The sequence below is a fragment of the Coptis chinensis genome, chromosome 6 (genome assembly GCF_015680905.1).
Source record: "Coptis chinensis isolate HL-2020 chromosome 6, ASM1568090v1, whole genome shotgun sequence".
In the NCBI taxonomy this organism is placed as follows: domain Eukaryota; kingdom Viridiplantae; phylum Streptophyta; class Magnoliopsida; order Ranunculales; family Ranunculaceae; genus Coptis; species Coptis chinensis.
In genome coordinates, this window is record NC_141461.1 from 28790690 (window position 1) to 28807745 (window position 17056).

General features: G+C 39.6%; 1 protein-coding gene across 1 annotated transcript; it reads left to right on the forward strand.

The window, feature by feature from the left end:
- The first annotated feature begins 14396 nt into the window (after positions 1–14396).
- Positions 14397–16665, forward strand: LOC147492452 (uncharacterized). The gene is made up of 2 exons (XM_086567506.1): positions 14397–15156; positions 15629–16665. Exons 1-2 carry the CDS (start codon positions 14397–14399, stop codon positions 16663–16665), a joined length of 1797 nt encoding a protein of 598 aa, XP_086423632.1.
- The last annotated feature ends 391 nt before the right edge of the window (positions 16666–17056 follow it).

Genomic DNA, 17056 nt, shown 5'->3' on the forward strand with positions numbered 1-17056 from the left:
TTTTCATAAAAGAGTATATTTTTGTCGCCGATTTGGCATTCCTAAGGCCATCAATAGTGATGGAGGAACACATTTTTGCAACAGAGTTGTTGCATCACTAGTAAAGAAGTATGGAGTTACACATAAGGTAGCAACTCCGTATCATCCACAAACTAGCGGAGAAGTGGAAATTTCTAATAAGGAAATCATAAAGATCTTAGAAACAACTGTAAATCCTGATAGGAAAGACTGGTCGAAGCATCTATCTGATGCCTTATGGGCGTATAGGACTGCTTTCAAAACTCCTATAGGTATGTCTCCCTTTAGACTTGTATTTGGGAAATCTTGTCATTTGCCCGTTGAATTGGAGCACCGTGCTATGTGGGCTATAAAAAGCCTTAACTTCAATTTTGATGAGGCGGGTGTCAAGCGAAGTTGCAATTGAATGAGCTGAAAAAAATCTGTGGCGACTCTTATGATCTCAAGAAAGGATTATAAAGCTAACATGGAACGTGTTCATGATAAGCAAATCTTGTGCAAAAGAGTTTGTGGTAGGTCAAAAGGTCTTCTTGTACAATTCCCGCTCTACATATTTTTCCGTGGAAATTAAAACCCGATGGTCCGGTCCTTTTCTCGTTATCAAGTCACCCCTACAGTGGCAATCACCTTGGTAAATCCCAAGGACAACAGTACCTTTCAAGTTAATGGCCAACGGTTAAAACATTTCCACGAGCTATTGTCCCCCGATGTAGGAAGTCCTTTTACAGAGGACCCGTCTCACGAGGAGTAACCCTTTTCATTGGTGTACTTCATTTCATTTCCATATATTGGTAAGTGCACCACTCAGGTAAACAGGCCCTCCCTATGGAGTGTGTGGGTAGTACGGATCCTAAGTCCACGGTTAACATAATTCACCTTTTTCCACTCTTGCATGTTTTCTGGGTTTTAAGTCATGTCCATCTATGGTGTGAATTATGCATTTAATGCTTTCTTGTTTTCTTATATTAAATTTTATTCATAAAAAATAAAAATAAAAATTGTTAAAATCACAAACATAGTAAGTTAAGAAGTCTCAGGAATCTGACTTTAAAAGACCCACTTTTTAAAACAAATTTTCTAAAACTCGTTGTCTAAAATTTGTTTGGGGGTGGGATGTCCGGTTTCCATCATGGATTGTTCAACTGTCCATTTGTGTTGTTTAGGCCGTTTAATCGTATTCCGATCTGGGTTGACATTATCTATGAAATTAGATTTCATTCGTTCGCATAACTTACATCATGCACGCACTTTGAGGCATTTTCCATCTTCGTATATGTCACCAATAGTCGGACTATAGCGTTTTATGGATCATTGGATTAGAAATTCTCTCCTGATCATTTCCATACCTCATTCGCACAAATCGGCCTGGTAACAAAGCGGCAATTTAAGTTTGAAGTTGCGCGAAATATCGAAAAATCAAAATCTGAAAATCAAGTAGGCTTGGGCCCAATTTCGCGCACACGTGCAGCGCACGTGCGTTTCCTTCTTCCACCAACAGTTGTGTTCCATTCTCCAAACCGCCATTACTAAACAACAAAGCTTCAAAAACCTAAACTAAATAAAAAAAAAATAAGAAACCTAAATACACCCACGCCCAAAGTTAAAACCCACCCAAAATCTCCTCCTAACTACAACCACCACCACCTCCACCAACTTAAACAACCAAAAACCACCAAAAATTCAAAAATTTCGATTGCCACCACCACCACCGCGCCTCCTGCCATTATTTTTAGTTAGGGTGTTTCAAAACAAGTCCCCCTACCTTATTAAAACCCACACATCTTATAAAAACTCCAATGGCTCAAAGACGTCGGATATTGCCGGAGCACGCTTTTACTACCGACCACTTCGCACCGTTTTACGGTGACGAGATGGTTAGGAGAGACTGGAGTGGTTTGTGGTACTCGACAGAAGAATTTTACCACGAAGATTTGGTCCGAGAGTTTTATAGGACGAAGGAGTTGAATGGGAATCGAATTTTTGTTAAGGTGGCTGGGAGGAGGAGAGAGGTTACTACTGGGTTGTTGGCTGAGATTTTAGGCATTCCACCTAGACAATATCCCTTTTAGATACGTAATTGAATAATAACAGTTACCTTGTTTTAACCTTGTTTTCCAGCTATCATGGGGACAACTGACACTGCCTCTTTTTTGCGTATGTAGATGGTATATGGTCGTTGAACAAAAGAGAAGCTGTGATCAAAACCTAACTATCCCTCAATAAATAAAGGATGAGTAGGGTATCGTTCCACTTTTAAGTGTATGTTATGTGAAGAAACAGAATTTGGAAAGGGGTTTGAGGGATTAAAAACTAATATTGTAGAGATTGTAGATTCTAATGCTAAACTAAGCTAAACTAACTAAACTATTGAGAATTTATAAAGAGGGAATTCAAGAGATTAGAATCCACCAATACTTTTAATCTATGATCTTACGCTTCATGGTTGTTCTTACAAGTAGACTACAATTAGGCAATCGAAATGAAAGTGCCGATGCCCTTTGGACGAAACATCGTTAAGAATTAACTCTACTTAAGGTTGTTCCTATGTTTATGCTATTAATATCTTCTTTCCTTTTATGTAAGCTCGGGCAGCCATTCAATGTATTACCAAGAGCAACATCAAGGAGTACTTCCTAATAGGGCGACCATTCAATGAATCACCACTTAAGGCAAACACAAAGAATACTTCCCCTAGGCAGCCACTCCCTGAGCTACCCCTTCTAAGGCAACACAAAGAATACTTCCCTAACTCTAAAGAATTACACTACTAGAAGAAAAGTAAAGAACACTAGCATGATATTAATATTGCAAAACATAAACCCTATTCTATACTTCCATCCCCTGGTGTGGGCAATGGAACTAATAACTACAAACATAAAGAACTAACCTGATTGAAGAACACCATGAACCCGGGAAGAATCATTAAACTTTAAGACAGCGGCTTCATCTTCTCCCTTGAAGGAGAAGATTAGCCTTCCATATAGAAGGAAGAACACTAAGAAGCGAGAAGAAGAAGAGTTGAAGAACATAAGACTAGAAAGACTAATTTATTAAGACTTCACTAGTTAAAACCCGATCTTTTATTATTAATCTCTCTCTGCCTCAAGTTCTGGAGACAAGAATATAAGTGAATTGGCCAATTACATGAGGCACTTAGGTCCTCTATTTATAGGGGTTACAATGAGCTCTAGAAGCATTCCAAACCGTCATTTGTTTCCTAATACAAATAGGTTTCTTTCAGAGTCCAACTTCATGTCCAAAACTGAGAAGGAATTGGCTACATTGTCGATTCATGCGTCTAGACGCATTATCCATGCGTCTCAGACTCAATCAATGCGTCTGGACGCTCGATCTATGCGTCCCAGACTCAATCAATGCGTCTGGACGCTCGATCCATGCGTCCCAGACGCATAAGCCGATTTTCTCTCTTCTGCTCTATCCTTCTATCCTCTTTTGCGGGCTTTGGTCCAAGCAACGAATCCTTTGGCCTTGGGCTTCCAAATAGACTTTAATATAGGTCCAAGTCGCACCTTTAACAGCTCCAATTCCTTGGCCTTCTCCATGATTGTCCACGGGCCTCCCATGTGATCCTTAATGCTCCGAATTGCTTCGTTTTACCCCATTTTCTCTAATATTCTACAAAAACTCTCTTTTTCACCTGTAGAGTCTTAAAACACAACTTATAAACACTATTAGTCCACTAAGATGGCTAAACAAGAGGCATAATCGAGGGTTAAATAGCACTTTTGAGCACTTATCACAACTCCCAACTAGCCTTTTGCTAGTCTCTTAGCAAATAAGATAAAAAAATAGATAAGTGATCAAAATCACATCCTAATAACAAAAATAAAATCCTAACTCATTTTCGCAGGCATCGCGATTGCATTTACCATATGCAACAAGGCTTTAAACCTTTAAGTTCCCCAAAAAGGACGAGTTATAGTCTCGTGAGGGTTTTCAGGTGATATACCCACAAAATCAATCAATAGCATGTTCAAGAATGATAGTATTTTTCAGAGAGAGAAATTCCTTACCCACTTTGTGCTTACTCCAATAGACAATCTCCATTGCTAATTACATTGCTGCAAAGACTCATAGATTATGATGAGAGATAGTAAAAATTGACAAAAATTCTCAATCAAGGCTTATGTGTGTACTTAGTCAATTTTCTATACTCTCCTATCCAAGAAACGGAATCCCTAGTTTACCATAGGTAGATAATCTTGACTTTCAATCCTCACGGTCATACCGAGAAAAGAATCTCTCGAGAAGATGGTCTACTATTTTACCTCATGTATGTGGGGAAAAGAATAATGCATCTGAACATCCCACATACTACCTTGAAAGACAGACTTTCAATAAAAGTAGTCTCATGGAAAGAATGTCAATCACATATGAAGTGTCGGGTCCTTCACTTTAGCATCCTCTCACCTATTCTAGACTTTCGTACCATCTTTAAAGTGATAAGTCATGGGTTGTAACTTGGCTTGGGTATTGGTTTATGAAGGAAAGGTAAAAAGGATTCTAAGGTTGTTTAAAAAACACTAAGGGTTTTGCTTATTTCTTTGGAAGATTTCTTCAAATTCTGTATTGCAGAGAAAATTCTTCCTTTGTCTTAGCTTTTCCATCCATTCTGTTCTTTTTTTTTTTTTTTTTTTTTTTTTTTTTTTTTTTAAAGCTCGATTGGTATATCCTTGATTAGTACTGGATATGCTCGTTTTCCACTAGCTTCTTTCACTTGAACAAAATGATGGACTTCATTGTATCTCTCTGATATTTCCTTGTAATCTTCCTTTTGTGGTCTTTCTTCCTCCTTGTGCCCCTCGTATTCTCGTAAACATATGGGTATGGCTGATAAAGATTTTGGCTATACTCCTTGCGGAGTTGGGTGATGGGTCAAGGGTTTTATGAAAGAAAATGGCTTATTGTAAGGCTCAAAAGGGTTTAACATGATGGTCCTACTAGGTGGGATAAAGGCTGAATGGGTTCACTACTTGACTTATCGGTATGATACTTGTTTTGAATAGACTACAAGACCTAATGGCTATCTCCCAGTTGATGTCGCCGTGATTAACCAAATCAACGAATAATGAGACTATATTACAACGACATGTAAAGAACTGAAAGATGATGAGTCACTAAGACTCGGATTTTTCGTAAGAACTCTCCAAAGAATGAGTATAAAGCTCAAGTCTCACGGGCTAAGTCTAAAAAATTCTACTTCCAGTTTACTAGGGGTTTAAATCTCTCTTCTAGCAAAAGTACACAAAACTGACTAAGTATTATGGTGGTGCCTTGATAAAGAATTCTATCAATAAGAACTATGTCCGAGCATAATAAATAGTCTAAGCGGCAATGAAATCAATAATATCAACTATCTATCAAATTCAACACTAAGCAGTATAGAATATATATCCCAGGCTCATCATTAAAATTCATTTTTCTCATGCTACTGATATAAAAACAAAAATATTTTTGTTTTTGAAAACTAATTTTCGAAATTCATTTCTCAAGTACACCCTCCCCCTACTTATGCATGCATTGACCTCAATGTATAAAGAAGTAAATGAAATGGATGAGAAAAAGGTAGGATATTACCATTGATGTCGAATATCAGAATTAGTTCAAGAAACAAATTTTTAGGTCTTTTTCCGTCAGATCCCCAAGACGTAATGTGAGTCTTTTAAAGTCAGATCCTCAAGACTTTTGAGTCCTTTATAGTCAGATCCTCAAGACTAGTACTCCCACCCAGTCGGTTCCACTTTGTAGGAATTCTTCTGATCTTTCTCAGCATGTGATTGACAAAAGTATACCTTGTACCAACAATTTTCTCTTAATGGCTGTAACCCAGGACAAGTTTCAGAATGGCAATTCAAAGAACCTAACTTTACGACTCTCCTCTTATGTGCAAATGGACTTTTACCGAACCCTACACGAGCCATACAAATAATCTTCCTTTGAAGGTCAACAGGAGTAAATCCCATAAACTAACAGTGGGGAATACTTAGGTTTCCATCTCAAAACCGATCTTTTCGACAACATGCTTACTTCCTCGTAGACATTTTCGCTCGATCTACTAGAATTCCTTCTAGCAAAGTATCCCTTCCTTTACCATGAAGTGACACTTTTCCCGGTTCCGAGAACTAAGTTGGTATCGCAACAACGTTTAAGGACTAAGGAGAGATGATGCGAGACAATCCTCAAAAAGGACATGTGAATGTCTTCTCTTGGTCCTCGGGGTGAATATGGATCTGAAAGTATCCCGAAAGTAACCATCAAGAAAACGGTAGGAAGCTTGTCCAAAGCTAATCTTTCAAATATCGATCGATGAAAGGCAATGGAAAATGATCTTTCCTCGATGCACTATTCAACTTCGTAATCGATGCAAACTCTCCATCCAAATTAACGGTTGGAATCAACTCATTGTTCTCATTCTCGATTATTATGGTTGGGACTTCTTTGGCACATCTTGAACTGGACTAACCCATTGACTATCGAAATAGGGTAGATAATGCCGGCATCAAGGAGTTTGACGCCCTCTTCTCGAACTACCTCCTTCATCTTCGGATTAAGCCTCCTCCTCGCGGGTTGCTTAGAAGTATTGGAATCCTCTTCCAAATGAATCCTATGTTGAACTATCATAGGGCTGATCCCCTTAATATCATCAATTGTCCAACCTATAGCTATCTTGTGTTGCTTTAAAAGTGCCACTAATCTGGATTCTTGCTCCGCAGTAAAATCTGATGCAATGACTACTGGGTAGGTTCCCAAATCTCCCAAGAAAACATACTTGAGTGTAGATGGCAAAGGCTTCAATTCTAGCTTAGGTGGCTCCTTCTTAAGCTCTTTAGGTGGTCCATCAAGCATATCCTCAACACTAAGTTCCTTACAATCTAAGTCTGTCAGAGCTTTCAACACTTCGTCAGCAGGATATGAATGAGTTTGATAATCCTGTGTTAACGCTTCAATCATACAAACCTCGTTCACAGCACACACCTCCTGTGGTTGCTGTAACGTATGGAAAATATTGGTTTCGACTCTCATATTACCAAAGGATAACGTCATATTACCGTTTCGACAGTTGATGAGTGCATTTGCAGTGGCCAAGAATGGTCTTCCTAGAATGATTGGTATCTGCCTACCAGATGTAGGTTCTGTGTCTAGTACTATGAAATCAACCGGATAATAGAAATCTTCGATCTTGACTATGACGTCTTCAATGAGTCCTCTAGGTATCTTCACTGATCTATCTGCCAACTGTAAAGTAACATCAGTTGGTTTTAGATCCTTCAAGCCCAACTTCACCGTGAGGCGAAATATGGTAGAAGATTCACACTGGCACCCAAATCTAATAAAGCTTGTTCCTCCAAAGAATCTCCATTTCGCATGTAGCAGTTGGACTTCCAGGATCTTTCGGGCCACAACCGATAGATTTCAGAGGTACGATGAACATCTTTGGCGATAAAAGCTTCTTTTCGGAATGTTGGTCTTCTTCTTTACTAGATCTTTCAGGAACTTGGCATATGAGGGAACTTGCTTGATGGCAGTCAGAAATGGGATATTAATCTGTAAATTCTGAAATACATCGCAAATCTCCTCAGACCGCCATCCTTTCTCGGTATTCACTAGTTTGAAGGAAGCGGTCTTTGGGCGGATTCTTCAATATCGGTTCTCTTCTTTTCGGCCGGTTGGCTTGGTAACAAATAGTGGAGTGACAGGTGGAGTCACTCGTGATGGCTTCTTCTTACTTACTTCCACAGTAGTTCCTTCAACAGTTTCTTCAGCAGGTTGCACAACACTAGATATATCTGGAATGTTAGAACTGGGTGGGATGGTGGGGACATAAGTTACCTTAGGCTCCACAGAATCTTTTCCTGGTTCATAGACAATCTTGTTATCAACTTTCTTGCCTGACCTCAGAGTGGTGACAGAATTAACTTGGGCATTTGACTGAGTAATCTCCAGGTTATCCACCTGCAAGACACCTTTTCCTTTTGGATTTGGCTCCGGCTGGCTTGGTAATGCTCCTTTTGATCTCTCTGTCAAGGCGGCAGCGATTTGCCCTATCTGGCCTTGAATGACACTAAAGTTATTCTCCAACTTCTGGGTTCTTTGATTTGTCCGTTTTATTTCGTTGACAACAATGGTGGTGATAGCATCTTCGGATGTGGGGTAACCGCTTTGCTTTCGATCGAGGCATAAAGCAATATATCCACTCATAAGATCCGTACTAACTCTCTTTGTTTTTGTGTTGGCTTGGTATTCGGGTTCCGTATGATTTGTTGATTTACGTATGGTTGTTGGCGGTTTTGGAACCGTCTTGGTTATTCGGAACCGATTTGGCTGATTTTGGAATCCTTGAGGAAAATTCGTGATTTGTATTTTGAGGCTTCCAATAATTACATCCTTGATTGAACGGGTTATTTCTTCCTAAAGAGTTGATACTACATGCCCTGCATTAGTATCCGGATAATCTGAACACTCTTGATTGGTATGGCCTTCATCGAACATAGCTCACAAATGGTATAACAAGGCTTGGATGGCTGAGGTTTAGCTTGGAAATTGTTTGGTTTGGAGGATTCATGGAGAACCCGATCAAACTTCTTGTTCAGATTTTCAAGTCCTGTTGATAGGCTTTGCCATAATTGATAGCATTGCTTGATTTGGGTCTTCTTGAATTTGGTTGCCAAATTTCTTGGCACTCCCTCCACTCTAGCTACGTCCTCGTTGCTAGTACTCCATTGTTGAGTGTCTTGACTAAATTCTCGAGAAAGTTGTAAGCTTCCTCTCCATCCAATGATGTAAACTTACCTTGATGCATTGATTTGTATCATCCGCTTGTTCATAGTAGAAAGTCCTCGAAAGAAAAATGAGCGTGTGTGCTCTTATCATAACCATGATGTGGACATGAGACTAGCAGATTATTGAATTTTCTCCGGCTTTGATGATATTCTTGACCACCTTCCCTTTGAAATTGTCGATGGCTTTCGCATGGCATCATCGTCTTCAGGGGTGGGTAGAACTTGTTCATAAACTTTGTTCTCAACTTCTCCCGGTTGTTGATTGAATTGATCGGGTAAGGTGTGCGGTTAACCATTGGATGCTTTTCCTTCGAGGGAGAGTGGAAAAAGAATTAACTTGATACTCTCATCCCCGATATTCTCGATTCTTGAAAGTTTCGAGGATCGATAGAAATTTGTTCATGTGAACATAAAATTTGAACATTATGCGAACCATTGAACTTTGGAAGCATAGAGATTACTGATGCTCTAAGTTCAAACTGATTAGCTTCTGTCTCTGGAAAAACAATACTGCTGGGTGGGTCTCCAATGATTGGCGAATAGAAATCGCTCAACTTCTTTCTCTGTTGTGCTTGCATGGGTGGGATAGCTTCAGGATTATTGGTGTCCAAAACACCTCCCTCATTATGTGCGGCCATTGTATCAATCTCGTCTAGTATTCTTGTGAGTCGGTTGTTAAACCTTGTCCTTTGTTATTGTTCTTTCTTGGACGATGATATGGACGACGGGGCATACACTAGAAAATTCTATGCGAAAATAACAATAAACTATCCTACTATGCAACTATTCTAACTTATACTAGAATGTAAAACTACTTTTCTTCAACTGGGTTGGGCTTTGCAGCTAGTACCTCGCCCGTTGTCTAAAGCTGTCTCTTCGAGGGCTATGGTGAATCACTTGGATTGCTTAAGTACCACTGCCCACAGACGATAGTCCGTTTGTCAAGATTCAGACAAGAAACACTAGAGTCTGATATTTCGCTGTGTTGGCTTACAACTTCAATTGTTGAAAAGATCCTAAATGCAATTATACTAGAAAGCAATAAAACTAAACTATGATGCAACTATACTAAAAAGCAATAAAAGAATGAAGATTTGACTAACCCGGATGGTAGATCTTGTCTTGAGATGTCCTTCAAGCTTCTTTCTTTCTTAAAAGGATGGATGATGCGGCTAAAATTACCTCAAGATCCAAAATTCTAATCTTGAAAGAAAACCTTAAACATAAACAACTTTAAAAGCGGCGGCAATGGTTTATTGACCTCTTCTCTTTTTGCATTATGTAGATGGTATATGGTCGTTGAACAAAAGAGAAGCGTATCAAAACCTAACTATCCCTCAATAAATAAAGGATGAGTAGGGTATCGTTCCACTTTTAAGTGTATGTTATGTGAAGAAACGAGAATTTGGAAAAGGGGTTTGAGGATTAAAACTAATATTGTAGAGATTGTAGATTCTAATGCTAAACTAAGCTAAACTAACTAAACTATTGAGAATTTATAAAGAGGGAATTCAAGAGATTAGAATCCACCAATACTTTTAATCTATGATCTTACGCTTCATGGTTGTTCTTACAAGTAGACTACAATTAGGCAATCGGCGAAAGTGCCGATGCCCTTTGGATCTAAACATCGTTAAGAATTAACTCTACTTAAGGTTGTTCCTATGTTTATGCTATTAATATCTTCTTTCCTTTTATGTAAGCTCGGGCAGCCATTCAATGTATTACCAAGAGCAACATCAAGGAGTACTTCCTAATAGGGCAGCCATTCAATGAATCACCACTTAAGGCAAACACAAAGAATACTTCCCCTAGGCAGCCACTCCCTGAGCTACCCCTTCTAAGGCAACACAAAGAATACTTCCCTAACTCTAAAGAATTACACTACTAGAAGAAAAGTAAAGAACACTAGCATGATATTAATATTGCAAAACATAAACCCTATTCTATACTTCCATCCCCGGTGTGGGCAATGGAACTAATAACTACAAACATAAAGAACTAACCTGATTGAAGAACACCATGAACCAGAAGAATCATTAAACTTTAAATCGGCTTCATCTTCTCCCTTGAAGGAGAAGATTAGCCTTCCATATAGAAGGAAGAACACGAAGAACGAGAAGAAGAAGAGTTGAAGAACATAAGACTAGAAAGACTAATTTATTAAGACTCAGCTAGTTAAAACCGATCTTTTATTATTAATCTCTCTCTGCCTCAAGTTCTGGAGACAAGAATATAAGTGAATTGGCCAATTACATGAGGCACTTAGGTCCTCTATTTATAGGGGTTACAATGAGCTCTAGAAGCATTCCAAACCGTCATTTGTTTCCTAATACAAATAGGTTTCTTTCAGAGTCCAACTTCATGTCCAAAACTGAGAAGGAATTGGCTACATTGTCGATTCATGCGTCTAGACGCATTATCCATGCGTCTCAGACTCAATCAATGCGTCTGGACGCTCGATCTATGCGTCCCAGACTCAATCAATGCGTCACGGGCGCTTTCGATCCATCGTCCCAGCACGCGATAAGCCCGATTTTCTCTTACGCTCTATCCTTCTATCCTCTTTTGCGGGCTTTGGTCCAAGCAGCGAATCCTTTGGCCTTGGGCTTCCAAATAGACTTTAATATAGGTCCAAGTCGCACCTTTAACAGCTCAATTCCTTGGCCTTCTCCATGATTGTCCACGGGCCTCCCATGTGATCCTTAATGCTCGAATTGCCGTTTTACCCCATTTTCTCTAATATTCTACAAAACTCTCTTTTTCACCTGTAGAGTCTTAAAACACAACTTATAAACACTATTAGTCCACTAAGATGGCTAAACAAGAGGCATAATCGAGGGTTAAATAGCACTTTTTGAGCACTTATCAACAACTCATTGGGAGATAGGAAGTGAAGTAACATAAGTTGCTGTAGTGATCCAATACACCAATTTTTTTTGCTGCTTTTAGTTAAATTTAGCTTGGAGAAGAATTCTTATCTTCTCAAGCATCTTGTTTCATTCCTTTTCGGGTAAAATCCTTCATTGATTACAGTGAGAGTTCTGAAAAGGAAACAATATTCAATCCCCTCCAGTTGATTTGCTTAACCTTGACATGGCGGACCTTTCGGTTAACAATCAAAATTTCCCTCCCCTCCATTTAGAGGCAAGAGAGACTAATAACAACAACAGCGAGGAGAGAGAACTGGTCTCAGATCAACCACGTCCATCACCTTGGAGTACTTTGTTTCAAGCTGGCAAGACTTCACCTTTAAGCAATACGTTACAGAAAGGTGATGTTCAAATTGTTGATGGTATCACACAGATACCGTTAGACTTAGTGATGAAAGGTATCACTGAATGGTATGATTATGTAGTAGGATTCTTTCTCGAGAAACGGCTTCCATTCCTAACTGTAAGGGACCTCTTGAGAAAACGCTGGAAACTAAAAGGAAACTTTGAGATGGTTGCAGATGAAGAATTATTTTACTTTAAGTTCTCTAATAGTGAGGATAGAAAGAGGGTCTTAGAAACTGGATCTTTCTACATTTCAGGAAGATGCTTTATAATATCAAAATGGTGTCAAGACATAGAAAGAAGGAGAAATTCGGTGCAATTAATTCCCATATGGGTAAACTTGCATAATGTCCCAAAGGAGTTATGGACAGATAACGGGTTGAGCTACCTGGTAACTCGTCTTGGGATTCCTGATAGTATGGATGACGCTACTGCTCACAGGAAAAGATTGAAATATGCAAAAGTTAGTGTCAAAGTTGAGAGTACTGCAGAACTCCCAACATTCTTTGATGTAGAAATGGGTAAGGATGACATACGAAGGATAGCTGTAGAATATGGATGGATTCCTAAGATGTGTGGGAATTGTAAATCTTTTGGGCACTTTACTGCAGACTGCACAAGGAAAACGAGCAACTCTAAGGCTCGGGGGACTAGAGAGAAAGAAGTAGTGGTTGACAATACTCGATTCAACCCGAAAGTAGGCTGCTTGAGAACGATGGATGGAGAGGTGGTTATTGGGTAATGATTATCCGCAAGTCTTGAATATCAATTACGTAAAACCGTGATGAGGGTGTGGATACCGATGTTGCCGGGGAACAAGGTATTGACGAGTACGTGAAACTTAACACGGGAAGTAGAGATGGTTATGGTGAATCAAGGGGTAAATGAGACTGAAGTGGCAAATAGTAACTTGGCTGAGGGTACAGTGGTGGAATCTATTTTGAGTCTTGTGATCCCGGAGATGTATACTACAGAGAAATCAGTTCCTTTTGAACCGATCGTCGGTCGATGAGTGACAATCATTAGCGACGAGAGGATAGAGATAAAGAGAGCGAACAGAGTGATATGAGTACTGCCATAGTGCCTTATGTGGAGGTAGTACAAGAAGTTGTGACAGATATATATGAGCCTGAATCAATTGTTGCAATACGACATCGAGCAGCAGGAATACCATAATAGCTTTGAGGCGCTAAGATATGGGGAGATGTCTGATGATGAAACTTCTGTAAAGGAAAATGAATACTTCAAGGACAAGAACTTAATTCCTTTGTCAGGGGAGCCTATCCCCCCAACATCACCAGGAGGTGTGGTGACCAGAAGCAAAGGAAAAAAGGATCATGGTTCTAATGAAAAGAAAAAACAAGGAAGCAAGAGTAGGGCCGGGGCCCAAGGGTTGAAAAACAAAAACGATAGGATCAATGATAGAACTTATTAGCGTTTGGAATGTGAGGGGAGCAAATGATTTGTTGAAAAGCTGCGAAATAAATAAGGTGAGAATAGACAAAAAGTTATGTGTTTTTGGGCTGCTGGAAACAAAAGTCAAAAGACCAAAGTATGATATCATTAGGAGGGTTTGTTGTCCTTCATGGGAGCATGTAAACAATTATGACAAGAGTCAGTCAGGGCGAATATGGGTTTGTTGGAATCCTGGAGTTGTTCATGTACATAAGATAGCAGACTCTGAGCAATTCATTCACTGCAGAGTCAAATATCTTCCAAGAGCAGAAGAATTTTTATTCACAGATATTTATGCTAGTAATAATTCTAAAGTGAGACTAGATTTGTGGAAGGACTTGATGGGTATTCATAAATCATTTAAAGAGTCGTGGTGTGTCGCTGGGGATTTTAATAACATCAACACGGCTAATGAAAGATTGGGGGGTGACCCAATGCATCCGAAAGAAGCTATTGAATTCAATGCTTGCCTTCAGAATACGGGACTGTCTAACATTAATTCAATTGGATTTTCTACACATGGTGGAACAAGTCTATTGGTACAGCCAGAATCATGTCAAGGATTGACAGATGCCTAGTAAACAGTTTGTGGCTGACTCGTTATCCTCATTCTGTAGCTGAGTTTCTACCTTTAGGAGTATCGGATCACTCGCCAATGCTCCTTACATGGGTTGACCATTCCAGAACTCCAACTCCATTCAGATTTCGAAATTTTTGGGTTTACTAGTCAGAGTTTAAGGCCATGATAGAGGAAGTATGGAGCACCAAAATTTACAATAACCCAATGTATATCTTGGTACATAAGCTAAAGTTGTTGAAGACAAGAATAAGGCCATGGGCAAGGATGAATTTTTCAAATCTCCATGAGAGAGTGAACTCAGCTAGGCAGGAGCTACAGGATGCTCAAGTAAATTTCCAGAATAATTCAAGTGATGTTAATATAGGAGAAAAAGAAAGGGCGGCCATGAAGAAGTATATTGAGCTAGCAAGAGCTAAAAAGATAGACATGCAACAGAAATCAGAGGAGAAATGGAGTACAGATGGGGATAGATGTACTAGTTACTTCTTCCATTTTTTGAAGGAAAAAGAGGCTAAGAAAGGAATATGGGCCATCTCCAACGACAATGGGGTAACAATATATGGGCAAACAGAAGTCGCACAGAGTATTGTAAAGTATTATACCCAAACAAGGGGAACCGCAGCCCAAACAATCAATGAGAGAGAGTTCTTCATGGGTTTGAAAGTTAGAAATGTGATTGATCTAGTCATGAGAGAGGTATTGGGCCGCCGATATCACCGATACGTAAATCGAGAAGTATTGTTTGCGATGGAGAATAATAAAGTGCCAGGACCAGATGGGTACAATCTTTTCTTTTTTAAACACTGTTGGGATATAGTGGGGCAGGATGTCTTGAATGCTATCAGGAATGTCTTCAGAACTTGTAAGATGCCGAGGGGAACAAATGCTACGTTTCTATGCCTAATTCCAAAAAAGAGCAATCCTTCTAAGGTGGAAGATTATCGGCCTATTGCACTTTGCAATACTCTGTACAAGTGTGTTTCCAAAGTGATTACATCTCGGCTGCAGAACTGGTTATTTCTGAGTTAGTACATGAGAATCAATCTGCCTTTATCCCCAGAGATCGATACAAGATAACATCCTTCTAGCTCATGAAGTGTTGAGAGGCTACGAAAGAAGACATGGTACCCCAAGATGCTCAGTCAAGGTGGATATTAGAAAGGCGTATGATATGGTAAGTTGGGAAACTATCCTAGTCATGTTGGATAAATTTCTCTTCCCACCAAAGATGAAGAGATGGATACAGATGTGTATAAGCTCACCTTACTATTATATTCTTATAAATGGCTCACGGAAGGGTTTTCTTTGGAGGAAGAGGTCTAAGACAGAGGCGACCCCATGTCCCCATATCTTTTGTTTTAATCATGGAGATTTTTAGGTTGTGTGATCGAGAGAGTATTGATAACAAAGCTGATCCAATATCATCGAGAAATGCAAAAAGGAGTCTTCTCACCCGTCTGATATTTTGTATGATGATGTTCTGATATTCTGTAAAGGGGAAGTTTCATCTGTTGCAGCCCTCAAAGATTGTTTGCATGCCTTTAGTGATGCTACAGGGATCCAAATCAATTCCCAGAAGACTACCATAATGACTGGGGCTATGAGGCATCAAGATTCTTTAGACTTGGCTCAAATTTTGGGTATTGATCTTGTCAAACCTCCAGTGAAATACCTTGGTCTCCCACTCTTTTCTGCTCGATTAGGTATCAAAGATTGCCAACCTCTAGTTGAAAAAGTAACTGGGAAAATCAAGGATTGGAAAGCACGTTTGCTCTCTCATGCAGGCAGGCTCCAGTTGATTGTATCGATTCTTAGCTCTCTTCATATCTTTTGGGCCAGAACTTTCATTTTACAAATATTTGTTCTAGAACAAGTGGAAAGGATTTGTGCTACTTTCCTATGGAGTGGGATTGATATCAAAAGGTGTGTGCACCAAGCAAGTATTGGTACTATCAGCAAAGCAAAGGGAGAGGGAGGGCTGGGCATTATGAATATGGAAACATGGAACAAAGGTGCACAATGTGGATTACTATTCAAGATAGCGAGTAAAGAAAACACTCTGTGGGTTGATTGGATATGGAAGAACCAGCTCAAGAACAACTACTTGTGGACCATGGCAGTACCGAAAGACTACTCCTGGTCATTGAGAAACATTCTCAAGTGTCGAAAACATGCTAAAGATCATATCCTTTACGCGATATCAAATGGAGAAGACACGTTTTTATGGCATGATCTATGGTGTAACAGTAGCCCTCTTCTGGCAAACAATCAAGCTGTCATGAGTACTCAGCTCCCTCTCAATGCAAAGGTTAGTGAGCTAATATCAGGTGGAGAATGGAATGGAATAGTTGAGAATATTCAGTGTAATCATCTAAGGGAGGACATTAGGTCTGCAACAATTGAGAGGCATTTAGAGAAAGACAGAGTTATTTGGAAGCCACATCAGAGTCGGTATTTCACGTCAAGCAGCGCATATGAGGCCTTGAGAAGACATGGAGGGAAAGTCAGATGGCAGAGGTTAGTTTGGGGATGATTAGTCATTCCACGACATTCCTTTACGTGCTGGCAATTGTTCTCCAATAGCTTGTCAACTCAAGATCAGTTAGTGTACAAAAAAATCCTTACCCATTCTTCCTGCTGTCGTTGTAATCAAAGTAGAGAGTTCTCTAACCATCTCTATTTTGAGTGTGAATATTCTCGGGTAATCATTGAGGGAATCATGTTGGTGCTGGGCATTACTTCAAATCGCCGTAATTCAAATCGAGAATGGTCGTTCATACTGAGAATCTGTTGGGGAGTAAGCCAAGCAATTGAAATTGTCAAAGTCTATATTTGTGCTACTATAGACGGGATTTGGAAAGAAAGAAATCCCCGACGGTTCAAGAATAACGTACAACCAGCAGCAGTGGTTTTAAAAAGAATTC